We start from the raw sequence: 25,583 nt of genomic DNA, 5'->3' as shown, positions 1-25,583 counted from the left end.
CGCTTTCGGGTTGCGCAATCACCGGTGTCATGTCAAGAAGACCTGAATCGAGTTTGGAGATGGTGAGAATATCATCGACGATATGCTTCATATGGGTCGCACAAACCCCTATCGTTTGGGCAGCATCCAGGGTGGATGCTATGAACGTTGACCATTCACTTGGTGTAATATCTTGGTGGCCATGACGATCGTCTTGGGGATATGAGGATGTGATGAAATCCGCACATTGCATGATGGCGCTTAGAGGGTTTCGCATCTCATGACTCGTCGTATCCAAAAAGTGCTCTAAGTGCTGTTTTCCCTGGATCGCGCTGTCGGTGCGAATCTTTTGAATACCTTCAGCCCACTTCTGCTCTAAAGTGTGGTGTGCAAAGTCAGTACATGTTTCACTTTTAATTCGCACTGGCAAGTTCCTTACTCGATATATCTGTAACATTTCCAACAATTTCTACAAGCTCGCCGTTTGGACCCAGTTCGGGGTAAGCTGAGCATAAAATCCATTTGAAGTGCTGGGTGTCCTCAGGTTGCGGCTCATTAGGCTCCGATGGCGGTACCCATTGCATCCTCGTGCGTAGTTCGAAGCAAACAGATTCATGGTTCATGACAAGTTTCGAGAACATGGATTGGCAGTATGGCACATCCTCTTCGAAAGCGATCCGGTACCAAGCCTTAGTAGCGTTGTCATCAGAAGAGGCAACTTCAAACATATCGTACCAGCGTTGGTTTCGATATGTATAGGTGCCTGTTGGGTCGATGATAAAGATACCTACGTCAGACCGTTCCGCGAAACGTTGGAATTTGCTCTCTTTGAGCTGAATTTCAGCCATAAGGTGTTCTTGAATCTGAGCAGCCTGGATGATAGCGTTTTCCCTTTGACGAACTTCATCCTCGAAAAGAACAATCGACGCAAGAGACGTAGCAAGTAACCGCACCATGACCTGGAGGTATTGCTGGTACTCTTCGTCGAAAGGTCGGCGGGGGTTGATGCCAATTATGAGGAAGCCTTCTACTTGGTTCCCAGTCGTAGGAATAATAGGACATATGACTAACGTACGACAAGGATCACCATATCCTCTCCAGTTGATGCCTTCCAATGCCGCTGTTGGAGCAGGAAGATCATCGAGGTGAACAATAGTGGCTTTTCCAGACTTGGCGGCTCGACTTAGGAACGCGTGGAGAATGTAAGAGTCTTCGTTGATGTTGACAGTCGCAGGAGCGATAGGATGGTCAGCAGGAACGCCAATGGTGCCCTTGAGGACGCAACCTTCCAGTGGGGGGATACTGCCCGGTGATGACACTGAGGGTATTTGAGCGCTGACGTGTCGCTCGGCAGCATACAACAGAGCAAATGGTGCATCCTTGTCATTCAAGCTCAGAGAGCGCAACGTAGTATCCCAAAACGATGGAAAGTCTCTTGCGTTTGCGCTTTGGGTTCCCATTGCGACCAGGCTGGAGACGCGGCGTTCGAGGATACGATGATCTGAAACTTCGTAAAAAGCCTGATAATAGGCTGTCACTTGGCCATGACTGTTCAATATAGGTACGAATTGGAAAGACCAGTGCGTCTCTTCGAGAAGGCCGTCTTTTTCTATAAAGAGGAGCATATCAGGTTCGGCTATCGATTCGCCTGTGGCTTTGATGCGGTCCACCATAGGTTGAAAAGAAGCCTAGTGATCGGGCGCCTTGGTGCGAACGCTTTCTCCCATGCAGGGATGGAGGCTGCCAAGCAGCTGAACATACGGCTCGTTGTACAACATGATGACCTGGTCACCCCAGAACATAACAGCTGGTACATTGTTGCTCAGTACTGTGTTTGCTATGCAACGCAAATCACAGGGCCATGAACTCATTGGTCCCAACGGTGTTTTGGCCCAATCGACGCTGCGAAAGTAATCGATATGAGGACTGGTTCTCACGACGGACGTGAGTGCATCAGAGGTACAGTCAAACGACGTGTTGTTGATTGCGGTTGAGTCTGAAGAAGAGCTAGTGTTGAGCTCAAGCGTTTGGGAGCGCGACAGCTGGGGCTTGATAGGTAGAGCGTCGGCGCGAAGGTTGCTTCGAGGCGTCTTCCGCTCGCGCATGATGGTGCGGTGGGTCTTGCCTCCCGGTGCGGCGTCAACCCACAGCAGCCGCGTTGGCATTCCGCTAACAATCTTATATCTCCCTAGGATTGTGGCGTTCCATACGTGCCCTTCAAATGTATACGTGTTGCCACGCCGTTGTAGGTCACCCTCATTCGTATGCCCAAAAACCCATCCTCTGAAGGCAAGCTGTGGTGCCGAGCTCTCCGCGAACAAGCTCGTCGCGTCATTGCCCGATATCTTGGCCAACAATCCGCCGACAGCGTGCAGCGCCGTGTTCGAATATATGAGGTCGAGCGCTTCATCGCGGTGAAGATACGAGCAGGTTTCGATGGCGAATGAAGGGCGGTCGTCGCGGTCGAGGGCGTCGAGGAGCGTTAGAGATGCCAAATCTCGCTCTGCGGCCTTCAGCTTGGGCCTCGAGGCAGCCAGCGGTGGTTGCGAGACGTAGCCGGTCGTCCCGTAGTAGTTGTGAAGCGAAAGTAACTGTCCGTTTGAGGCCATCTCATCCGGCGCAGAGCAGAGTAGGCAAAGATGACTGCAACAAGACACACGACCAGCACATTAGACAGACACTGGAGTAGTATCTGTAGGAACGAGGATTACTTTTGCTTCCCGCTGCTATCTGGAGAGCTAGTGCAGCCATGGCCTGGACGCTACATCTCTACCCATGATGACTGAAAAGCGTCTCGATCCGCTAGCTGGCGGCTCCACGCCTCGCCGAGATCTACGACATGGCGTCATTGTAGAATAAAGCTAGTTCTAAGCACTTCACGTTCGGCGTTCATTCGGTATAGTATATGTACAATTCCACTGTGGTGTCGCTGCAATACCATGTCGCGTCGGAAGTTTGACGCGTTGCTGCCCTGCAGCGATCTCCCACCCTTGCTGCTGCTTGCTGCTTGGAGTAGTCCGCACCGAATGTGCCAAGACGCTATTCGGCAGATTGCAAGGATCACGTGCATCACGTGGCATGTAAGCTGACGGTCCGGGCCAATTCCGCACCTCCAAGGCTTCTACCTCCAGCATCACCTCATCACCTCATCACACTTTGACGAAACACATACAGTATTTGTGGTGCGAATGATGTCTTCTTTCCGCGAACTGCCTTACTTATACGAGCCATTGTTTGCAATCACTCTGCAACGTCGACGAACCTTAAACTCACCTGCACATTACTTAGATACTCTACTATGAATTTCCACTGCCCGAATTTTCATTATCCGGTACTGCAGTATAATCCCGGGCTGCACAATGATGTACATGGCATACTGGACACCGAACTCCATCACTTCATGGATACGCTCCATTCACCAATTCATCCAAGCACTCCAAATGTAACAGATGCGCCCAGGGCCGTAATCTGACGCACGCGTTGTTGGGGTCGGCATAGTTGTCAAGGCAGATTGGGCAGCGCTCGGTCGCTGATGGCTTGCTTGCTTATTGTGTCGTTCAATCCACCAGGATCAACACGAGGTCCAGTTGGTATGGTTGAGACATCCGCTGCTACTCCGTTTTCAAAGCCAGATATGATCACTTCGACTTCTTTGATGACTCTTCCTTCCATGCCCACTGACCGTGTCCAAATAGGGCTCGTACATAAGAACATGTCGTCCAAGGAAGTTTGCCCACTTATCATCATCATATTTGCGCTTATCACACCGGCCGGATCGCTCCTAGATCTCGAATCTTTCGTAACGCAGTACTTAGGAAGCGCAGGTATATGTATGGAGGATTACGAGCTTGGAGAGGAGAACCCTTGGGCAAAGGTCGTAAACTGCGACCACCAGTACCACCGCTCACGTTTGTACGGTCTGATGGATCATGTATTACCGCGCATCGATGTGGTCAAGTACACAGCATGTTGAAGATATATCTGTCCGCGGCAGGTGACATGTCCAGTGTTGGATCCTGCGGACCAACAGGCAGGAAGGGGCTATCTTTCCGCAATCGATCATACGACGAGCGGTGTAACATAAACAGATAATGCGAAGTGTTTGGATATATGCCGAGAGAGTAGGCTCACGTGCCTAGGTCCGAAGTTTTGAGGGTTGCTTTGCACTGTGTTGCTGAACATAGAGAGGATATGAGTAAAAGGATATATGAATACCAATCCGAACAAAGGATGGGATATCGGTGTGTCTTAGCAACAACATGAGGCCAAAAACAGCAAAAATTCAGAACGTGATGTGACCTAACCAGGGGTCGAACCTGGAATCTCTTGATATCGAATGAATCGTAGTCAAGCGCCTTGCCATTGGGCCATTAGGCCGTTGCTGTGATTGATGGTGGGTTCAAAGATGCAATAATACTAATCGTTAAAAAAATGAGGCTCATCTGGCAAATAGCGATAGTAATTCATCTTGACGTCGCATTGATGATGGTTGTGTCGTGTTGAAGAATTTTGCGCTTGTGGTGAGGTTGTCGGAACACTTCGGCATGGTGGGGCATAACACGAAAAAACTTGTCGGAGAGAACAGCAGTTTGTACCTTTCCCAATAGACACAATACACATTTGTGTTCATCGCTATTTCATTTAGAGCATGACATCTAGTCTATGGATACATTCCCGCAAGGCTGCTTACGGGTAGACGCTTAAGCCCTTGCTGCGGGCTGTGAAAGCGTGCTTCCACCATCAGGGTACAAAACCTGCTCGTTGTAAAATACACCACCTGGTCCAGCCAGCATGAGTACAGTCGCAGCCATGTCAGTATCGGCACCAGGACGACCTGCAGGGTTGCTCATGCCGGACTCGATGCGGCTCTTGTTGTCCTCGTCAGAAGACCCAGTAGTCATCTGGATGCGGTGTTAGTTCAAATGATCTACTAGTAAGCTTTGTGGAGTTTAGAGTCACATACCTCACTTGGGAAGACACCAGGGGCGATGGTGTTCACCCGAACCTTGGTACCGACAAAGGTCGTTGCAAGCATACGGCTCAGATGTGTGGCGGCTGCCTTACTGGATGCGTAGGAGAACTGGCCGTTGCTGCTACCCTTCATGTATCCTGAGATACTGCTAACGTTGATGACCTGTGAGGTGTATCCAGGAGTCACCTGGCCGCCCTTGGCCAAGAGGGGTAAGAAGGTCATTGACATCCAGAAGATACTTCCGACATTAGTCTTCATGGTGTCGGCCCAGTTCTCTGGCTGCGACTTGAGGAAATGGTCGGAGATGGCTTGTGCGTCCTCCATGTTTGGCTGGCCGTTTGCAGAGAACTTGGTGTTGTCGTCACGAGCGATACCAGCGTTGTTGACGAGGATCTGGATTCCCTTTGGCTCTTTTTGGCACATCTCATCGTAGAGACGCTTTACATCGTCCTTCTCGCTGGGTAGCGTTAGTGTCGATACTCTTCGTTACCCCGGACAACAGTGTGCTTACCTGACATCTGCCTGTATAGGGATGATCTGGCCTGAACCGCCGCCGTTGTATAGCTCCTCTGTCTTCTTCAAAACTTCATCACGTCTTGATGTGATGTATACTTTCGCACCATTTGCGACTAGTGCTTGTGTGATCATCAGGCCGATACCGGTTCCTCCACCAGTAACCAGAGCGGTGACGTGAGAGACATCGAAGAGCTTGGAGCCCTTGAGGTCCTCGGTGTTGGCCTTGCCGTTACCCATGTTCCTGACGATTTGGTACGTAGTTTTTGGGATGAATTGATTTGTTCGTAACGTGGATGTGATAGATTTGGTATAGGTGGGAAGGCTTCTCGAGAAGAGTCTGAGCATATTGAGATAACTGTTGTAATGGTTGCTGCCTTTATGTGATTTAAAGGTGGAGGAACGATGTCACAGTTCGCGTGCGAACATGATGACGTTGAGACGACGCATGAGTACTCAAGAGGGGGGTCCAATGCATTAAGCACTGGCGCGACGGATCAATGCATACTATGAGCGCATACAATTATCGAAAGCCTAAATTCCCCATAGAAGAAGCGCAAGCCACCAACAAATAGCATACCTTAGCAATGACTGATGCTTGTGGAAACGGCAATTGCGGCTAGAAGCGAGCTAGCGACTGATGCCAGATGCCGGATGCCACTAAGTGTGCTGGAGTCTGGTACTTGCTTGTGCTATGTAATAATGAGGCGTGTATGTCCCTTGATCACCATTGCCATTGATCTGGACGGCTACGGCGCTGTTGAGTTATCTTTGTTGGATTGCATGTAGAGCCACATGGCTCGAGTTGTTCCTAGGCGTGGCGGCGGAATATATCCAAAGGTAAGTGCCGGACATGGTGTGGTTCTAGAATTTGGGATCATCTTCACGTACAAGCAACACCACATCGTGCATATCTGGAAGTCAAGCACCAAGGGTGATGGTGTTGAGCCGCCACACATCTGCGCCAGCTATGACGCAATCATCGCTCCGAACCATCTCCACACCATCTCCGGGCGCTCGACCTGTCTCCTGGGTAATGGCTTAGAAACCACGCGAACTGTTACAAACCACCATCTCAACCACTGGAACATCGTACGCGCATTGCCATATGGCTATGTTCAGCACGCAATCTGTACATTTTGTCAGCATGTGAGCGATCATTGGACGGCGGGGATTAGTAACACAACCTTGGCCTCGGGAATAGCGCTATGGCATCATCGCTACAAAGATGCCGAATGAGGGGAAGCATCGGCGGATGAAGGGCGACTTGACGTTCAAATGCCAGGAAGCATTTCTAATCGCATAGGCGTATATAACAGCATCGAAGCTGTCCATAATCCCAATTCATACTCAGACAACTTGCCATATAGCCATTAACCCAGCAAACCGCCATCTTCTTTCGCAATCCTGTCTTTGCGACCTTTCGACAGTACGGTTTTCATATCGATTGCGAGCAAACCTAGCGTACTAGCCACCACAATGACGACCACCGCGTCCCTTCCAACACCCGCGCACCAACTCTCCAACCAGACGCCTGCTTCAAATCAAACAGCCCCTTCCGACGTCAATTACCAAGGCCTGCCCATTCCTCGCGGCCCCGTCACAGCGTCGCTATCCTTCTACAAAGCCCCAGAAGATGGCGCACCACCCCACAACTACGTTGAGCCGCTTCCAGGCGTGCCACAACGGAATTGGGGGGATGCATGGACCGAGGTTACGCTCAATGATTTACGGGGTCAAGAACACAATTTCACGTTAGACAACAACGCCTTTGACACGTACCAGAACATTAAGAGCGGATTGGACAGGGATGGCTTCGACGATGATGACGCAGTAAAACGCGTATATTACCCAGAAGTGGAGGAACTACTCTTGAAGAACGTACAAGGCGCGCAGAGAGTACTCCTATTTGATCATACGATCCGCCGACCGACTGGCAACCGCAACCCTGTCCAGCGCGTACACATTGACCAGACACCTTTCTCGGCCGCTGAACGAGTCAAGCTGCACCTGCCCGACGAAGCCGAACAACTCCTACAAGGTCGTTACCGCATCATCAACGTTTGGCGTCCACTCAACGGGCCTGTCATGGGCAGCCCGCTTGCAGTCGCCGACAGCCAGACTGTGCGCGATGGCGATCTGATACCTATCGAGCATCGCTACCCAGATCGCAACGGACAGACTGCAGCTGTAGCATACAACCCAGGGCAGAAGTGGTACTATTGGTCGGGCATGAAGAACGAGGATCGTCTGCTGCTCAAGTGCTTCGACAGTGACGAGAGCGTAGGCCAGTGGGGGCGTGTACCACACACAGCTTTCACAGACCCTCGGACACCAAAGGGCGCGGTTGGCAGAGAAAGTATTGAAGTAAGGGCACTAGTATTTGGATAAGCGCATTTTCACTCTCTTTCTTAATCACAATGTTTTCGCCATTTAGTTTTAGCCATGCTCGTAGTATGTGTGTTTACGAATTCAATTCATTTGCATCATGTAGCAGACCTCGAATATTACGCTTCTTCTTCGCAGGTTGCATTGACGAAGTCACAGAATTCACATTAAACTAGACCGAGAATTCTGAGTGCCAAAATATACTGTTATTGAAACTAGTCAATCAAAGGAATGTGATGCGTGTCATATGTTAACAGCGGACATTGAGTGCAGAGTGTGTTGAAACACCTTAGGAGAATATCGTCATAAAGACTGTTGAAGTCATGTACAACTCAGCGAAGTGCCAATCTTCAATAGTCGTCTCCTCGGGAGACAACCTCCTTGCAGTTGGGCCCGAGCAGAACAGTCTGTTAGACACGTCGAGTCAGCTATGACCTATACGTTCGCAAGAAGCATAACTTACGTGTTCAAACTGTGCAATGAAGGAGCCAGGAACATCCACAAGCGGCGCATATGCTTGGACAATGCCACTATTGACTAGCGTTCGCATGCCGAGATGATACTTCTCAACGCCAGGTAAACGCTCAAGTTGACGGCGTGCAAAGACCAGAGTTCCAAAATTCTCATCGATGGTCTTCAGGAGCGACTTCGCAGATCCATGGTGGAGCCCAGTGGCACTGACATGCTCATTGCGTCCGTAGCCATAGACTCCAACATTGTCATGAAGATAAGCCTTACCCGTGCTGCCGAAGGTCTCGATCGCGAAAATGTCGCCTTCTTCCATGCGTTGAGTGGTCTTGGTTTTGACGAAGGGGACTTGTTTGTCACCATGAATGTGATAACGTAAAATGTTATGGCCAGTGATGTTGCGCACCGCCTTTACTGGGACGGTCTTCCCTTTGATCTCCACCTCATAACTCTCCATCACCTCCTGAATCATCTCACTGATGTGATCGATCCTCGCATCGATTCCAGCTTCTTTCAAGCCTGTGTTGGTGGCTGCCTTCACAGATGCCAGCAGATTGTCATAAATCGGATTGGCAGCCACAGTGAAAGCACTGTCGACGATCCTGCCGTTGACATGAACACCAAAGTCTACCTTCAATACATCGTCGTGCTGAAGAAAGACTTCCTTGGCACCGGCATTAGGCGTCCAATGAGCACCTATATTGTTCAAGCATAATCCAGTCGGGAAGGCAAGGCCGGCTTTGAGTGCATCTCCGGTCTCAAGACCTTGGTGACCAACGAGTGCGCGAACACTATCGTCGATTTCTTCGGCAAGGTAAGTCAGAGACACGCCGGGCTTTGCGATTGTCTGTACGTGTTGGCGCACCTGGCGGTGGACCTCGGCAGCTTTGCGATAATCCCTCAGGAAATCATCGTCCATGTTTTCCAAGGCGGCTAGATGCCGAAGTTCTCCAGCTGTAGTGCGCTGCAGGTTTTCATTCTTGGTGGCATACTCGACAACCTGACCTTGCGGATATTGTCGGCCATAGAACAGGTCGGCAAGAGGCACCCTAGGAGGTGTCGTCTGCTGTGCTGGGCATACTTTCTTAGTCTTCTTCTTGTTGCGCTTTCTTTTCTTCTTTGCGCCTTAGGCAGTCAGTCTCAGCATGACACTCGTGTGACATCAACTCACCATCGTTGTTCTTCACGTCAGGTCCAGGCTGCGCGATGTCGTCGTCACCGTCTTCGTCTTGCCCTTCGAGAACGCCTTGAAGTAGTCCGCTCGCGGCGGCTGACTTGGGAGGGTTGAGGATAGCAATTGCGGCGTCTGACGAGGACCCTGTAAGTTATTAGCATGTCTGTCGTTCCTAGATTTAATCCAAATGCACTGACCATCAGGGCCTTGACGATGATCTTCTGGAGATTTGGACCCCATAACTGATCCAAAACAATTTTCATCAAGTTTCTGGAGCGCTGTTAGAGTTGGTGTTGGTGTCGTTAGTCATTGATGCGGCGCGAAGCTGACATGTTGGTGCCTGGCACCTCGGGTGAAAGTGGGGTGAAACAACGCTTTACCGTTTGGGGCACTCCCCGCCGTGCCACTCAGTTGTGCACGAGAAATGTGAATTCAACACTCTGTTCAAAATCAGGAAGTTATCGAAGAGTAGTGCGAGGTTGATAATCCTGCAGTAATCAAACCATGAACTGTTACAAGGTACGCCTAGACCTAGCGGACTCACAGCGCTGACCCAAACTACCTAACACACTAGCAAAGCACGACTTCAATGATGAACACAAGACCTCTGGGTCAGTCTAGTGTGAACACGCTTGATTTCCTTGGTCTTCAGTCTGTTAAGTGCTGCTTTTCTGATGCGGGATACTGGCCGTTTTACTCCAAATGATACACCTCTGGAGCAGTCATCTATGCTAATGAACTGGATTAGACTGCTGAGCAGTAAAGCTATACAATTCCGCGGTGTCTTATTTTGCCTCATAGATTCCAATGAGTCAATTTCCATCCTCGTCTGGTATTTGGAATCGTACGCTTGATTCTGATTGACGATCAATAATACCCTGATCCCAAACCCTGAATGTGTCCAGCGCGTCTGGGATACTATCGGCCACCCCAATTTACATAACTGTCTTCAATCAGTTGTTTCTTGAGCCGCGCCTAGTAGCCCCAAGATTTCGAACTACGCATCTACCTTTCTCCAAGGGATACCTGGAAAGACTTTCCTGTACCGATCGACGAAAGTATTTCCCAAGTACCTGTCATGCCGGACAGACTATATTGAGCAGACTCCAAGTAGCTAAAGACTGTGGATCTACCTACTGATGGTATTGTCCGTTTTATGCTTATGCTGGTGATCCAAGAGTTCAATGGGATTCCACTTGTAGCAGCTTGTCTCGGTTGCTCCTCGTCGGACGGAAATGGTGCAGTACTTCTAATGACTGTATAAACGGTCGCAGAGGCACAGTCGGGAGGTTAACCATAGCGTCACAGGCGATAAGCAGACCGACAAGTCGATGTACTACAACTTTCCATCATCGGCCTCAGCGTGGATCGCTCTATCTGCCAAGTTTTTCCAGCTGTCCACACAGATTTGCAGGATCGCTCGAAGACTACTGTCGGGCCAGCTTACATGTCACATGTGCCGGGAGAACGATGCTTGCGCTGTGCTTGCGCCGTGCTTGCACTCACCAGAAGTCATAGCTGATGGAAGTGCTTCGCCTGACGTATGCATGTATCAGAGAATTCGCCTGGTTTGTCGGATAGCGGACATGTACGTTGGTAACCTCGAAAGCTTACAGCTTCGAGACGGATGGCAGAGCGGGAATTGAACTCGAAAACACGCGAATTATCCTTTGTAGACGTCGGCATTACTTCAGCGTACACAGACGACGGAGTTGAGGCAATTGCATCGAAAGTTTCGGGCGATGAACCAAAAGAGCAGGTGAGTAGAACGAAATTGCTGAGGATGACTGCTCATGTGTCGCCAAGACGTCGCCCGTGTCGTATGAGAACGCCACCAAAAAGACATCTCATTTCTCGCGACCACCACCACTCTCCATCACCCAACCATCACCATCACCAACCTTGTCACATTGTTGATAGGGATGCGCTTGGCATACGTCCGGTTCAGGGCCTCTGCAGCACCTACACCGCAACGCCATTCGTATCTGGCAAGGCTACACTGCTCAGTCATGGTCGGAGTCGCCTTTTCAATAAAGGCAAGGGCAGTGCAGCCCTTTATCCTTCTTAGGCGCCCCGTTCACCCCTGCCGGCGACTAGTCTGCCACGAGCCGCATGGACCCAAAGATAGACGATTCAATGCCGCTAAACGTCTAGACCTCCCGCGGGATTGGCTGATTCGCATCGCGATCAAAACATGATTGGTTGAAAAAGACGGACCCTGGAAAAGGCGCAAGGCTGCATCGATCGCTTAAGGGGAACCGAAATGTGACTCTGCACAGTTTGCACGACCGGTGAGCTAGCCGTGTCGTTGTTCGGCTTGACGGCGCGGTGTTTGGTGGTGCTTAAGATGGGCGCGTTACCCTGATGTTGGGAGACAGCCCTACAGACTTTGCTAATATCTAATTTTCGCGTTTCGCGACCCACGATCGTTTACTTTCGCAGCACGTAGCAACATGGCTGCCCGATTCGCCCTTGTAGCGATCGCTAATGCCGCTATTGCGCGTGCACAGTTGTTTTCCGATGATTATTACACTACCACCACTCGTTCTACTTCAGCATACTGGACATACACTGCCCGTTATGTAGAATCTGTATCTGAGAGCTTGTACACATACTACGACGGCAGTGTCACCACTGATGCCTATACCGTAACCCGCACCGTGAAAGACGATGCCACTCCTACGGCCTCGCCCTACTCGACGACTTCCGACTACAACTATTACTACGATGATCTCCAGATCGTATACGCTTACTACCCTACCGGTGCAGTGGCAGAGTCCGATCTCGAGCCTGCTTATGATTACTATGCGACTACGACGACGGCTTCGACAACAACTACAATCAAGAACATTGATTTCAGCATGCCGGTCACCATGACGGCTCCTGCTTCGTGTCCCACACCATGTAAGTAAAGAAACCACTACCTGAGTCTTCAGGATGCTGATCCTAACCGCCTGTCTAGTTACCGTGACTACTTCCGCCTCTGTAGATATCCCGAGCCAAGTGACTGCACAAGTCTCACCAACTTCCGTTGAGACATACTCAAGCAGCACCACCTACGATAACACTGTCTACGTTTGGGAGACATGGTATCTATCCGAGAGCGCCGCGCCATTCACCACAACGTCAGACTACTATTACTCATACTATATTTCGGATTGCAGCACGCCTCCGGCTGCTTATCGCACTGGTTCGACCTCTTCCGGTGGTGGTTCAAGTAATGGCGGCATAAACACCAACGACGATGACAGCTCGTACGATTCGTGCTACTATTACTACTGCACCTCTCGCATTCGTGTATGGATCATCATCATTGTGTCCATAATCCCCAGTCTCTTCCTTCTTGGTTTCCTCGAGTCTTGGTTCTGGTTCCGTCGCCTCATGCTCGGCAAGAGTGCCATGCGCTTTGGTACTTGCTGTTGGGTGCTTATCTCGCTCTGGGTGCTCTGCTTCACTCGCATGCAAGATCGTCGAAGTACTGAAGATCAGAAGCTGTTGGCTGAGAAGTGGAAGAGCATGGGTAGTGGTGCGGCTTTCAAGGCCTGGTGGAAATGGGGATTCCGTCATCGGTACCCAGAGGAGTTGTTGGGTCAATTCAGCAAAACAACCGTCGGTATTGTGCCGCCGGGTCAGCCGTTGCACCCCGCCATGGTACAAACGCCGGGTGCTTTCCAGCCTGGTGCTCCTGGCCAAGTCTATTACTATGGCCCTCCACCTCCAGGCTGGGTTCAAGCACCGAGTGGAGGCTTCGTGCCACCGCAAGGCTACATGTACCCTCCTCCTCAGCAAGCTGGCTACTACGGTGACATGACCAAGGATGGAACAGTCGTTTCACAGTCTCCTGTCTCTGCCATGGGTCATCTTCAACCGCAACAGCAGATGGGTAATGCGTCGCCTATCGCACCTCAGGCCCCTCAGCCTGTCTATCCTGCTCCTCAGAACGGCGCGCACACGCCAACACCGTATGGTGCCCCGCCAAATGTAGAAACTACACCAGCACCAGCCCCAAGTCCTCCACCTCAGGGTCCTTTGCCAACACATCCGCCCCAAGCTGCAGGGCAGGGAGCACCGCAGATCCCACCCGTGAACGTGAGCCATGTTTCAACAGAGGACTCAGCGAGACAACAGCCTACTGCACCTGCTGCTAGTGCTCCTCCGAAGAATGATCCCAATGACAGAAGTTTGTATGAGTAGGCTTATTAGTCAACTCGATGTAATAGTCTTTAATGAGTCAAGAATAGTAAAACGCACATGGCGAAGAAGAGACGGTAGTCACAGTTATAGTATAGATTTCCTTGAGCATTTTGCGTGCAGATACCCTAGCTCGGAGTCTCTTTCTTCGTATCGTCTACTAGACGAGAATAATAAACACTGTAGTACGACCATTGCCAGCACCACATGCATGCTTCACTACTATCTCAACGACTGCATTCTTGCATGAAAGTGACGGCACAACTCGACACATTCTCTTTAGGAGTCAAGGTGCGATCGAAGTCATTGCAACGCGCTTGGTCGTGATCGGTCAACGGGCAGTATGATGCACCGGACCTATTAGAGTGGATTGCATCATGATGTAGCACCTGTTCTCTTTCAATACCCACATGGCGACCAACTGCCACACCCAACTCGCGCCACTGGGCTCCCATGACGATACTGATGTTTCTGATGTCTCAGACATCTCAGCAGATGAATTCCACGGGCCGTATAGTTCAGTGTCAGACACGGATGAATTGCCAGAACGGGACAAAAGGCAGCGCAAAACAAACTTCGAGGATACGGCACCTACTAAATTCCAGAGATGAACGCACGGAACTCGGAAGGGGAGACTATTAGGGGATAGAATCAAGCAACGAAAGGACAGCCACAGCACCTACACACCTCAAAAGCAGCGGAAGGTTCAAGCTATGTCCACCGAACCGTCTCACACAGCACGAGCGCCTCATCAAAGGCACCAACCTCTTCATTATTTCACCGATGGCGAGGCTGACGAGATAGCAGAGTATTGCTTGAGCTTCCTTCCCCGAAGATGCAAAGGTCGAACACTCGCAATCGGTTGATCATCTAACCCACTCAATTCCACGCAACGGAAAGCTATACTTGGACTATATGATAGGGGGATGGGCTGAGGTGAGAATAAGTCCGTACAAGAATTCGGAGGCGAAAGGGTTAAGACAGCTTAATACCTTTGGCCGAAGAGAGTTGGCTGACTTGTTGTATATCAATATGCTGAGGAAATGGACAGGGGCTCTTAAGACACATAAGAGTAGAGTTCATCTTACACACCCTTGCATCCACTATAGACACTAAGATCAAAGATCCCCAGCCTAAGCTTGAGTGTGATGGCTCCTCTATAGAAAACTGCAACTATTCATCAATCTACGAGAGTCATCGCAATGTATTGCTCATTCGAAAGCCATATATACATTACGATCCTTGTCATGCTACAAAGCACATGAGCTCGCTAGCACAGATACCACGCCAAAGAAGAGAGACCCCAGTACGCACAAACCAAACATGTCCTTCAGCCATACAGGTGATGCTGCCATTGTAGTAAGACCAAAAGTAGAATATCAAACGTATCCTGCCCCAAACTTTCAGGGCAACCAGATCTCAAGTATGGAGTGGGCGAACGCCTTCCCCATCCCCAGCAAGCAGTACTTTGCGATGCCGTCGAAGGAGACAAGTTTCTAAATGACCAAGAAGTTGAGGTTGAAATTGCCATCAGAAACTTTGATGAGTTTAAGAAATACTGGGTACCTGAGGGATTAAATTGGTGGAATCAAGGACGCTGTTAGCGTAATAAATGTAAGATCTTGTTCATCCACATGTGTTAACGAGAACTTACTCAAGAGCAGTCGGACTTATAGCACTCGATCCGAATATTTACCATGTCCTCGACGTTCGCGTTCGCTGGCGATACGAACATGAAACAAGAAAGGCAAGAGTAGCAATGTGGAAGCTATGATAATTGTATTGCGCGATGTCGGAAAGAAGGAATCGAGGGAAGCGATGTGGAGTGAGCCTTGTCGGAATGCGCCGGAGACTTCGAAGAGTCTACAAAAAAGAGTGGACCGCGGAGGTGGAGGATTAGTGCGAAGACAACGGTAAGAGGCTGGCACAAATTCCGGGAAAGGGAAATGTTTTCCGCTCACCGATTGTGGAAGACGAACATAGTGGACATGATGTTGAAGAGGAACGTGAGTAGATATGCGGCAACCAGAGCAAGTTAAGCGTCGCTCATTACGAGCTCCGTCTCACCTTGATGACTTTATCGCTTAGAAAATTGAGTCTCAAGACAGACCGAGAATCCTGAGCGGATCCGGTCTTTTGTCAGCCACATTTGTAGTTCATCATGTGAGAATTAGAATGGCAGAGCAATTATTGATTGTGTATTAGATGCATTGAATTGGTAAAAGTGGTATCGATTCTTGTATTCGGACCAAAGAAAGTGTAAAAGATAGCGCACGAAGGCGTGTGAAGAAACCGATCTACGCAAGCAAAGGCTATGCATGGCATCTTTAAAACGGAAAGACAGAAGAAAGACTCCGACATGCCTGGCTCCAGCGTCCAGACATCGAGCAAAGGAACAGGAAAGGAAGGAAAGGAACAACTCTTCCTCTACAAAAAAAACATTATCGTACAACGCCATCAAAAGCGTAAAGGTGTGGTATGTAGTCTTCGTGTTGCCATTAGAATCCGTACTGTCGTCTAGCCGTGGTGCGTGGTCTACGTCCGCCGGAACCAGGTCCAATATCGATGCTCTGCAGCTCCAAGCTGAGTGCCATGTCCTCGTTCTGTGCGCCGTAGCCACCACCGTTCATATCAATGGGTACCTTGGCAGGGATGGGTGGTGCTGCGGTACTATGCCTCTGAGTACCGCGTCGGTCGTAGCTAGGGCTGCTGCCATAGCTGTTGGGGTTGTCGCGTTCGCGGAGGACCTGTCTATCCGGTAGGTTGTACTGCTGTGGCGAGTCATAAGCAGAAATAGGTCGTTGTTGGTCTCGCCTGGTAGGTCTGCTACGTGCTGCAGAACTGGGAGGCGGAGTATGCTGACTCTGGCTGGCAAGGACCAGTGCACCTGCGTTGACAGGCGAATTGTAGTCATTGTTGAAATCATGTCTCGTAGTGACTAGGGCGTTGCTGTTGTCAAAGTTCATGCTGGCTGCATGGCGAATGCGTTCTCTGTCAGCACGCTCTCGCTGATATCGTTCTTCGCGTTGCATTGCAGCCTCGAGATCTCTGCTACCGTTGAGCTGCGCTCTTGTGCGAGGGGCTTTCTCCTTCACTGTGCCCTTGGGTACTGGCTCGGGTGCCCAGTTATCGACAGGCAAATGATCCGACGCATCAACAACTCGTCCACTAAATGTGACAATCTGACCCTTGTCGTTGTACTCCATGCGGCTGCCTGGTCGCTCAGGCTCATCGTCCGAAGGTATCGGAGACTTGGACATTCTAGGGTTGTAGACATCAAAGCTATCGGGATTGAATGCTACCCCAGAAAGCCTCCGTTCGCCCATGTCTTCCCTCGCAGGTGGTGGACGAGGAGACACAGACTTGCGGGTTGGCATGCTTCGCGCAGGCATCCTAGACGAGCGATCGGTAGCCGGGTTCGGAGAGTAACGATCCATGTCTGGGTTGGGAGAGTAGCGGTCCATAGCCGGGTTAGGAGAGTACCGCGGATTCACGCCAGGACTTGTAGCACGAGGCTTGACGATCGGGGTGGGATCGTAAACAGGAGGTGACATCTGTCGAGGCTGCTCGGGTGGGTCATGGGGATAGTAGTCGTTGGACTGGTACGAGGAATGATGAACCAGCTCCTGTGACTGGATGGGAGCCTCGTACTGTGTGATAGCGCGATACTCGGCCGGTTCAGAGTAGTGGCGCAGTTGCGGGGGTGTCTCATACGAAGGGGGTGCTTCGTAAGGTGGCGCTTCAATCTCTTGCCTCCCTGGATTTAGCCCAGCGATGAGACTGGTTGGCAGCGCCGGTGCTTCCTGTCGAATTGTTTCCTGTCGTAGCGGGGATGGTACCATAACATCACGGGAGACCGGTCGACTTGATGGTTGTGTCGGCATACGAGGGTGAGTGTACCGTCGCTCAGAAGGCTGGCGGGGCGCGTAGTTGTCGGGTTCGTATTGCTGAGGCGGCATATCGTAGCTGAACGGAAGCGAATCTCCACGAGCTCTTGATGCAAAGCTGAGTGGCGCAGGACCGTCGTTGCGGTAGCGGTCAGGGCTCTCTTGGTTGGGATGAGGCAAGGTGCTGGCATTGCGCTTATGCATGGGCGGCGGTGGCGGCATGTCATCCTCGTCTTCGACCATGGGCTGCATTGCACTGCGTCTCCGATGTGTAGGGCTTTCGTCGTGTAGGGGAGGTGCCTCGATGAATCGTTGGCCGTAGTATTGGTCGACTGGAGAAGCCTGCTCCTGAGGGTACTCGCGGCTACGACTGCTTCGCAAGGGTGCGACTTGGTATGTCGGATCTTGGTACTGGTCTTGGGCGTATGATTGAGACGGCTGGGACGGCTGCGGGGCCGGCTCAATTCGTGGAGGCTCATACTGCTGGTGCTGGAGTAACTGTTGTTGCAGGTACTCAATCTGTTTCTGCTGCTCTTGTAGTTTTTGCTGTTGGGCCGGAGATTCATAGGTGTTCTGCGTCGGGACCACTGGGGCCGAGTGGGAATGTACTGGCTCGGGGTGCTGCAGCGCCTGGCTTCTGGGAGATTGACCGTCTTCCTGAGACATCCTTCTCTGCTCCGAGTGCCGAACACGTTGTGGCAGAGGGTCAATCGGCTTCACTTCGTATGGCTTGGGGGCGGCATAAGACATGTCGAAGCTCTCTTCTCTCGGCAGAGGCATCCTCTGGGCCGACGAGCGCGGGTTCGGAGGTGTGCTGTACGAGGTTTGCGGCGCGGGGCGCTGTGGAGTGTTCTGGCTCGACGTCGAGGCGGGGTTCAGGGGTGACGATTCTGGAACAGGCCTGCGTGAAGGTGTATCCGACTGAGTCCGGTGTGCTGGTGATGGCTCGGTCGGTGTTCGTTGGTGTCGCGGCGAGCCCAGCTCTCGTGGACCAGCCCTGACACCCCGAAGTCCTCGGTGTTCTGGCGTGTGGACGGGCGATGGCGTGGCGCCTGTTGGGTCACTGGGGAGCGGGCGTCGCTTGACGGGTGCCATCTCGCGCGCTCCACCAACAGCAGCCTGGCCTTCTGGTTTCGCCGACTCTCTTCTCTTTTGCTGTACCGGCTTCTCGTTCTTCTCACGCGTGTCGTAGTAGGTAATCTCCATACGGATCTCGCCGGCATACTTGCCCTTGCAATTGAGGCCAAGCCATTCGTCACTCTGTCCTCCACCCGGCGTGATGACGGAACTGAGATTCGCAAAGGCCTCGCCAATTAGCTCCGTCTTCTTGTCGTCGTTGAAGACAGAGACTTTGAGGCGGTTGTAATCGGGCGAGTCGTGGACGGTGAAGCGCAATTCCTGGTCCCTGCATACGTCAGTGATGAAATTCGAATCATGTCGAAGATGTACCTACCATTTCGGTGTCTGGCCTCCACGTTTGTCGGTCCTTGTCTTCTTTGCTTCCTTGCCTAACCGGGCAGCGCAGTACGGGTCTTGTTTTCCCATAGTCCGCTTGTTGGGCAGGTTTCGGGCGCGGTCCATGATGACAACCAGGGTGCCTATTACCGGCCCGTCGACCGTCATGTCGGAAAAGATGCCCGCTGCGTGAGCTCCGCCAAAGGTAGGGAGATTCATAGCCTTTGTCGCCATGCTGAGCTAGTCGCCCGTGTGAGGGGCTTGGGGAGGGAAAGCGCGTCGAGCGAGAGTGGGTGGTGGATGTGGATGGCCGCGAGTGCAGCGTCGTTGGCGGCGATAAGGCGCATTCGCTACAATTGCGAGACGGGGAAGTGAAGCTACAATGAGGGAGTGAGAGAGTCGGAGAGACAAAACAAAAGAGCGACACTGCAGAGAAGCAGAGGTTCGGCGTGGATGCAAGATGCAAGCGTGTTATGGGTGGAACGGGTTCGCGGGTGTTGTTCTATTCCTATGTTACGCATCCTCATGTGGCTGGCTCCAGCCTCTCCGCACCGCCAATCACACGCCCTGGGCCACCATGTGGACCTGCCACCCTCTTCCCCGGTCAGATCATTAAGGCTGAAAGGGTCGTCCCTTGCAGACGCGAAGTCTCAAGTTTCTTGTTTAGCTCAATCATCCTGCGAACGCCTGTCGCGCTATTGTTTGCACTGCTTTGGGGGGTATGTCATATTCTGTGGCTGGGTCGGCGAATCCATCATCGCCTCACTAACTGCGACACTTCTCGGCTGTAACGGACTCTCCTGCATGTACATACGCGTAGCACGGAGCTGTAGTACGCATACACTCGTATCGCAGCCTTTTCATTGCACTGCATCTGGTCCTTAGTCCGCTACAATATCTTTCCTACCCTGCGTCAGCCTGCAAGACCCTATAGCTGTCCGATTATATCATCTTCACTCCACGCTCAACCATGCATCTCCAAACAAAACATGTCTGCTAAAATCTCACACGTTCCCGACCTGGTTGTTCCATGCGCTGCATCTCTGTGCTGCTCGTAGTCCATGCGTCTATTTGATTCTTCTGTGCTAGGTTCGGCGGATGTTCCTATGGAGACCAAGGGTAAGCCAGGGTACCGTTGATCACCCGGCGCCAATCGTGAGATCACCCCATTGCGATCCCACAGACCCAAATCAGGTCTGCGAAAGATGGCTGGTATCACCGGATTGCGAATTGCCGCCCAACATCAACACCCCGATCAGTTCGCTCTCAAGAAAGATCCTTGGATTGTCATGTTTTGTGGAGATTGCGCGTGGGATTTTATCGAAGCTTGGATGCAATATATCCTTGAGCAAGAATTGCCATCCAGAAGACAACTAAGCGCGGTAAAGCTTATCTATGCAGACTTCCGAGGTTGTAGAATCCATCTATTTGTTTTGATCCTGACATGTGAGCCACGGATGACACTGCGGCCACCCACGCAGCTGCGTCGTAAGCCCTAGAGGTACGTTGAGAGCATCACGTTATTTTACAGAAACAAAATACGGCGCAAGCTTTCACACAGTCGGTACTGTTGCCGAGGGACGAAGAACGATTATGAGATGTAAAGAATTCCTGGAAGCGCCCACTATGAACGCAATGCACATGTGACGTTTCTATCCCGTGACCGCGCGCTCCCGCGTTTTCGCGACTGCATCGCGCTTGCGCTGGCGTTGGCAATGGCCAGCCTCGCCACCACGGCCATGCTTCCGTCCACGATAGTTACACTCAACACCACCTATTTGCCATATCAGAGCTGCCGCAATCATCCATGTTTTCCATACGATGCCTACCCATACGCCCTCCCCGCACCGCTTCCTAGCACCCAATCCACACTCGACCCAGAAGTCTAAGAAACCCCAATCCGGCCTGCGCAGTGCTCTCGCTATACAGACACCAGGCCCTATAAAAAGAGCGCAACAGAAGCCTGAGCTAGAGTTCAAGAGACTGACGCCTGCGAAACGCTTCGTACTTGCGCCGCCACGACAGACAAATCAAGTCATCAAAGAGGGGCGCGATGATGCGCAAGAAGATACATTCACCCACTTCACGGCGCTTACGAAGCCACCAAGGAAGTTTGAGCGGGTAGAAAGCATAGAAGAACCATCTCAATCAAGCCAATCAGAAGCGCAGAATGAGAATAGTGAGGTTGTCATGCAATCCATCGAAGGTGGGGACGCGCAGCTGGGCCCTTGGATAGAACGGGAGGAAAACCAAGAAGATGAGATGCTCTTCGAATCAGTCCAAACGAACAAGCGTCGCCGTATATCTCCAGCAAGCTCCCCATCGCTCCAACGACCGTCTGAGCCCTCTACACCTGTTCCCGTATCTAATGCAACGACGCACCGCTTCAAAGTCCCACCGCCACGAACACCTGCACCCTTCCCCAGTATCGCAGCGGTGACTTCCACCCCAGCAGCTGCTCCGCAACGCCCACACTTCATACTCCCCGCACTACCTACCTCACCACCGAAACCCTCTCGGCCACTCCCCGAGATCTTCTCTCCTACACGAAAGAACGGCAAATACGTACACAACGGTCTAGCCTCGACAGTGACCAGCTGGATCATAGAAACGGCGAATACAGGCTTCGCGGCGCAGGATAGGGGTGGTGTGGTTTGGGGTCGTGATAAGGAGGATGGCGTCAAGTTGCGGATTCGGGTGTCGAGCTTATCGAGGGGTGGAGATGAAACGCATAAAGAAGATGAGGTAGAGTGCTATGCGGGTAGCGTTGTCTTCGCACGAGGTGACGCCGAACCTGGCATGTATAATGCTTCGAGAGCAGGGTGTACAGGTGGCGAAGATGGCCCAACCAGAATCATGCTAGCTGGTCAAGGCGGTGCTAGAGCCTCAGGAGGTGTGCTCGTCAAGGCGGGGAGTGTAGTTGGCATCCGCGCGCCTATGTGGGATGTTGATGTCGGAGAGGAGAAATGGACGGTGGCTGTGGACTGGGTGCTACTATGAACACGATGTCAAAGGACATTTATGATGATATGATTGACGAATTATACCCCACCTGATACTGCAACACGGTAATTTGGAAACCAATATGGAAGAAAATCATGATGCGTTGTATTGTGTACGTACGTATATGTGTAAGTGCTCGCTTGTTCATTCTACTCATTGCCAATACCTTATGGCTTCTTTGTTTTCGTTGTAATATCGATGTTTGTAGTTTCACAAACATGATCAGATTCATGCCTTATGTCTGCTACTCTCCATGTCCAGTAGCTCAGCTAATAGGTGGCCTTATGCCACCTGATTGCTTGCCATTGGTGCCGCCGCTACTTGTTCCTAGCTCTGGGCTCGACGCTCTGGATCTTCTTCGGGATATTGTTCTTGCAGATAGCAGTTGAGCAGCAGCAGCAGCACGTTTCAAGGTCACTACACCAGGCTTCGACCACAGCATCTCGAACGATGTTAGCGAGACCTTCCTCAGAAACACGCTCATCTTGCTCAAGGCCAGAAGTGTATACATCAACAGACAATCCTGTGTAGTTGATCAGTGACCGCATGCTGTTGGCGAGAAAACTATCTGTCTTGAAATAAATTGCTTCTTCCTCGGGCGCAATCTCGGTGTCTGAACTGTCCCTACAGTGGCGTTTGCGCTCAGATATGCGCATGCCCACTACCCTCTTCGTCAGTATATCGATAGCTGGGTGTAGATGTGCGACACTCACCATTCGCGCCAACCTTTCTCTTACCTGTAGAGCTCTGTGGCGATCCAAGTACACCAGGTTCAGTAGGGATTTTGATGACACCAACCTTTCAGAGTGCGACAAAGACATCATTCACAAGAGCGCGTCGAAATCGCATCGTCTGGGCAAAATCGAGGCCGAGCTTATTGAAATCGGGCCATTCATACTCGTCGTGAGCCTCATACCAATTGAGTACATTCAGCACATCGAGGCGACCGGCATCAGGCGTGGTGTATGAAGAGACTGGCGCGTCGCTCGAACAAGAGAATTGTAGGGATGCGGTGACCATGTGTAGAGCCCAATCCGCTGCAGTCATTAGATACCATCCATTGTAATCACAAGACCGATAGCATGGCAGGTGCAGTCGAGCCGTGTAGGTGAGTACCCACCTGGCTTGGTCAATTGTGCGCCATCTTGTGTTACGGGTGGAATGGTCGTCATCTTCTAGCAGCGGGAGCGACGATGGAAGAACAGTAACGGAAAGGCACTATACGTCTGAGCTGAGGGGAGTGAAAGAACGAGACTTCAGACTTGCAGGAATTTGTCGCCTGGTGCGCCTTCCCGTCTCGAATAGCGTGGGTCATGGAGGGTGGCGCACCAGGAACGTGATTGGGAAAGAGTGATGACAATGAGTACGGGAACATCGAGTTCTTTGCAACTGTTATTCTCTTCAAGCGCTCCCGAAACTTGTAAGCTGGTTCCAGATTTTCGTGGACTTCAGTGCAGCATACCGGCTGGAGTAAAGGTGTTGCCGTGCTTGGTTACGTATCTTGCTAGAACCATGGTTTGCTCTTTCCATATCAATCTCGGCGCCACACAACACTTGGTATACCAACAAACCTGTGAAGCGGAATATATCAGCCATGATAGACACCCGCAGTGTAATTTGGGTGTCTCTTCTTTTCTGCTCTTCCCTTTCCAACACTGTATACTCTACCTTCACATAACCCATCTCACCACACACATCACATCGAAGCGAGCGCCATGTCTTCCGGCACCACTCCATGCTGGGCATGTTCCTACTCCGACTCAAAAGACCAAGACAGATGTTTGGTCTGCTCTCCATCTCCTTCGTCGTCACCAAGAACACACCCACTCCGACCAAGCATAACAAACTCACGTTGGACCATACCCACCATCAGCGCCACGAAATTACAGAAAGTTTGGCAACGCTGCGGCTCCGAAAATAAACAAGAATGGTGCGAAGCTCTCCACTTGATAAAGACACTTAATCCGACAAGACTTTGCACATCACCGTTCAAAGCTGACGCATACCCCGAAAAAGGAAGCCCTCCGACTATATTGTTGCAGAACATCGACTGTTTCGAAAAGTGCCCTTCCATAACGCTAACCTCTGCTTCATCAACCTCAGCTCCAACTATGAACCTCGTTACGTGGAACACATTTGAGCAGGGCGTTTGGTCGACGTTTGATGTTCATATCACGATGATGCAGAGTAAAAAGAAGAAGCATAGGGGAAAGAAGCAATGTGGACTTTGCAAGATGGATGTAGAGGTAAATCGGGTGTGGGCTGAGGCCATGAGACGGGCTAGGACAGCGGAGACGAAGAAGAAAGCCGAGGTGATTGAGTGGCATGACTATTCTGAGATTGAAAAGATCATGAGGAGCTTGTCGATAGGAGAATACGGACCGCCCCAAGATGTTATCAAGTTAAACAGCTAGGCCGTGGTGAACACATGATGGGGTAGAGTACTCCGGGCTGTATTCAGATAGCGAAACTCGATTCTAGTTAGCATCGGAATGATTTCCTGACCCTAACTAAGCCACACACGTGATTCAACCTCATCTCTAGATGGTCTGCTTACATGAGCCCATCTGACGACATGCTCGCCTGCAGCGCAGGCAATCAACTCATCTATGTTGATTGGGCATTGAGCATGAACTGCGAACACGTACTGACAATAGATTCGCCCGCCACATTGGGTAGTCCTCCTCACCCCTCTCGCCTTTTCGAAAATCCTCGATAGCCGCTGCATAATTGATTCCACCTATCGTCGACTGGATGCACGTCACCAATGCTCATGGTCGTAGATTGGACGTAACGAGGGGAGTTAGTCGCAGCATCGCAATCTGGCGCTGCAACTAGAGTCGACGTCACCGGATGCCCCTCCATACCGAGATGCTTTTGCTTTGCTGTACTAAGGGTTTTGAAGGTGGGGTCAGGAGGGTGTCTTCTTTGTGAGTGTCCCACGTCGCCGGGGAGCAGGAAAGAGACGCCACTAAGCGACTGATTCATGAGGCCCGACCCGACTTAGGTTGTACCTAGCCCACGCCACGTCACTCAATCCATCAACCACCTCACTTTTTCCATCTTAGCCATGACTCTCCCATGCGTGCCCATGCGTGCCCCTGCATCACCGACCCTCCTTTGCGTGTCGAGAAAGCTGTTAGAAGGGCGGACCTTGCTAATTGATGCTTTGCCGCACTTTACGCTCTCAGGCCTTCCGGTGCCGCAAATTTGGCCGTTGATCCAACGCTACACCACGATCCGCGCTGGCGACACAACTGCAAGCTAGAGCGCCATCGAGCCAATGATCGAAAAGCCATCGCAGCGAAAACCCCACCTTCCGAGTTTCCAACTCTATCAACCTGAACGAACTGCGTTTCTCTACGTGGACCAATTAGACATACAGGCCAAACTCGCCTTCTCAGCGTGAGCCTGCGGGAGTATGCGGGTATGCCAATCTGAGGCCTACCGAACCATTACGCCCACAGTGCGAGGCATCTCCTTACGATTTCTCGCATCATGTCTTGTGACAGTTGTCCTGCACCTCTCTTTCGTCTGATCTCAGCGCTGCGTC

The 25,583-nt window shown here is 51.3% G+C and overlaps 8 protein-coding genes across 8 annotated transcripts; 3 read left to right on the top strand and 5 right to left on the bottom strand.

Annotated features, from left to right (window-relative positions):
- Positions 1 to 392: 392 nt before the first annotated feature.
- On the bottom strand, positions 393 to 1,439 carry ALTATR162_LOCUS3893 (uncharacterized protein; the record flags this gene model as incomplete). Its single annotated transcript, XM_043311503.1, has 1 exon — positions 393 to 1,439. One exon carries the CDS (start codon positions 1,437 to 1,439, stop codon positions 393 to 395), a length of 1,047 nt encoding a protein of 348 aa, XP_043167438.1.
- Positions 1,440 to 1,667: 228 nt separating this feature from the next.
- On the bottom strand, positions 1,668 to 2,588 carry ALTATR162_LOCUS3892 (uncharacterized protein; the record flags this gene model as incomplete). The annotated part of the gene is made up of 1 exon (XM_043311502.1): positions 1,668 to 2,588. The coding sequence occupies one exon, from the start codon at positions 2,586 to 2,588 to the stop codon at positions 1,668 to 1,670; it is 921 nt and encodes a 306-aa protein (XP_043167437.1).
- Positions 2,589 to 4,679: 2,091 nt separating this feature from the next.
- On the bottom strand, positions 4,680 to 5,704 carry ALTATR162_LOCUS3891 (uncharacterized protein; the record flags this gene model as incomplete). The annotated part of the gene is made up of 3 exons (XM_043311501.1): positions 4,680 to 4,880; positions 4,943 to 5,408; positions 5,463 to 5,704. The coding sequence occupies 3 exons, from the start codon at positions 5,702 to 5,704 to the stop codon at positions 4,680 to 4,682; spliced, it is 909 nt and encodes a 302-aa protein (XP_043167436.1).
- Positions 5,705 to 6,943: 1,239 nt separating this feature from the next.
- ALTATR162_LOCUS3890 (uncharacterized protein) lies at positions 6,944 to 7,855 on the top strand (the record flags this gene model as incomplete). The annotated part of the gene is made up of 1 exon (XM_043311500.1): positions 6,944 to 7,855. The coding sequence occupies one exon, from the start codon at positions 6,944 to 6,946 to the stop codon at positions 7,853 to 7,855; it is 912 nt and encodes a 303-aa protein (XP_043167435.1).
- Positions 7,856 to 8,202: 347 nt separating this feature from the next.
- ALTATR162_LOCUS3889 (uncharacterized protein) lies at positions 8,203 to 9,734 on the bottom strand (the record flags this gene model as incomplete). The annotated part of the gene is made up of 4 exons (XM_043311499.1): positions 8,203 to 8,259; positions 8,316 to 9,445; positions 9,492 to 9,638; positions 9,692 to 9,734. The coding sequence occupies 4 exons, from the start codon at positions 9,732 to 9,734 to the stop codon at positions 8,203 to 8,205; spliced, it is 1,377 nt and encodes a 458-aa protein (XP_043167434.1).
- A 2,213-nt stretch (positions 9,735 to 11,947) lies between these two features.
- On the top strand, positions 11,948 to 13,688 carry ALTATR162_LOCUS3888 (uncharacterized protein; the record flags this gene model as incomplete). Its single annotated transcript, XM_043311498.1, has 2 exons — positions 11,948 to 12,398; positions 12,457 to 13,688. 2 exons carry the CDS (start codon positions 11,948 to 11,950, stop codon positions 13,686 to 13,688), a joined length of 1,683 nt encoding a protein of 560 aa, XP_043167433.1.
- Positions 13,689 to 16,183: 2,495 nt separating this feature from the next.
- Positions 16,184 to 19,261, bottom strand: ALTATR162_LOCUS3887 (uncharacterized protein; the record flags this gene model as incomplete). The annotated part of the gene is made up of 2 exons (XM_043311497.1): positions 16,184 to 18,977; positions 19,026 to 19,261. The coding sequence occupies 2 exons, from the start codon at positions 19,259 to 19,261 to the stop codon at positions 16,184 to 16,186; spliced, it is 3,030 nt and encodes a 1,009-aa protein (XP_043167432.1).
- Positions 19,262 to 20,848: 1,587 nt separating this feature from the next.
- ALTATR162_LOCUS3886 (uncharacterized protein) lies at positions 20,849 to 22,027 on the top strand (the record flags this gene model as incomplete). The annotated part of the gene is made up of 1 exon (XM_043311496.1): positions 20,849 to 22,027. The coding sequence occupies one exon, from the start codon at positions 20,849 to 20,851 to the stop codon at positions 22,025 to 22,027; it is 1,179 nt and encodes a 392-aa protein (XP_043167431.1).
- Between the last annotated feature and the right edge of the window lie 3,556 nt (positions 22,028 to 25,583).

This window comes from Alternaria atra (genome assembly GCF_907166805.1).
Source record: "Alternaria atra isolate CS162 genome assembly, contig: 23, whole genome shotgun sequence".
Lineage (NCBI taxonomy): Eukaryota > Fungi > Ascomycota > Dothideomycetes > Pleosporales > Pleosporaceae > Alternaria > Alternaria atra.
This window is presented reverse-complemented; position numbering and strand designations above follow the sequence as displayed.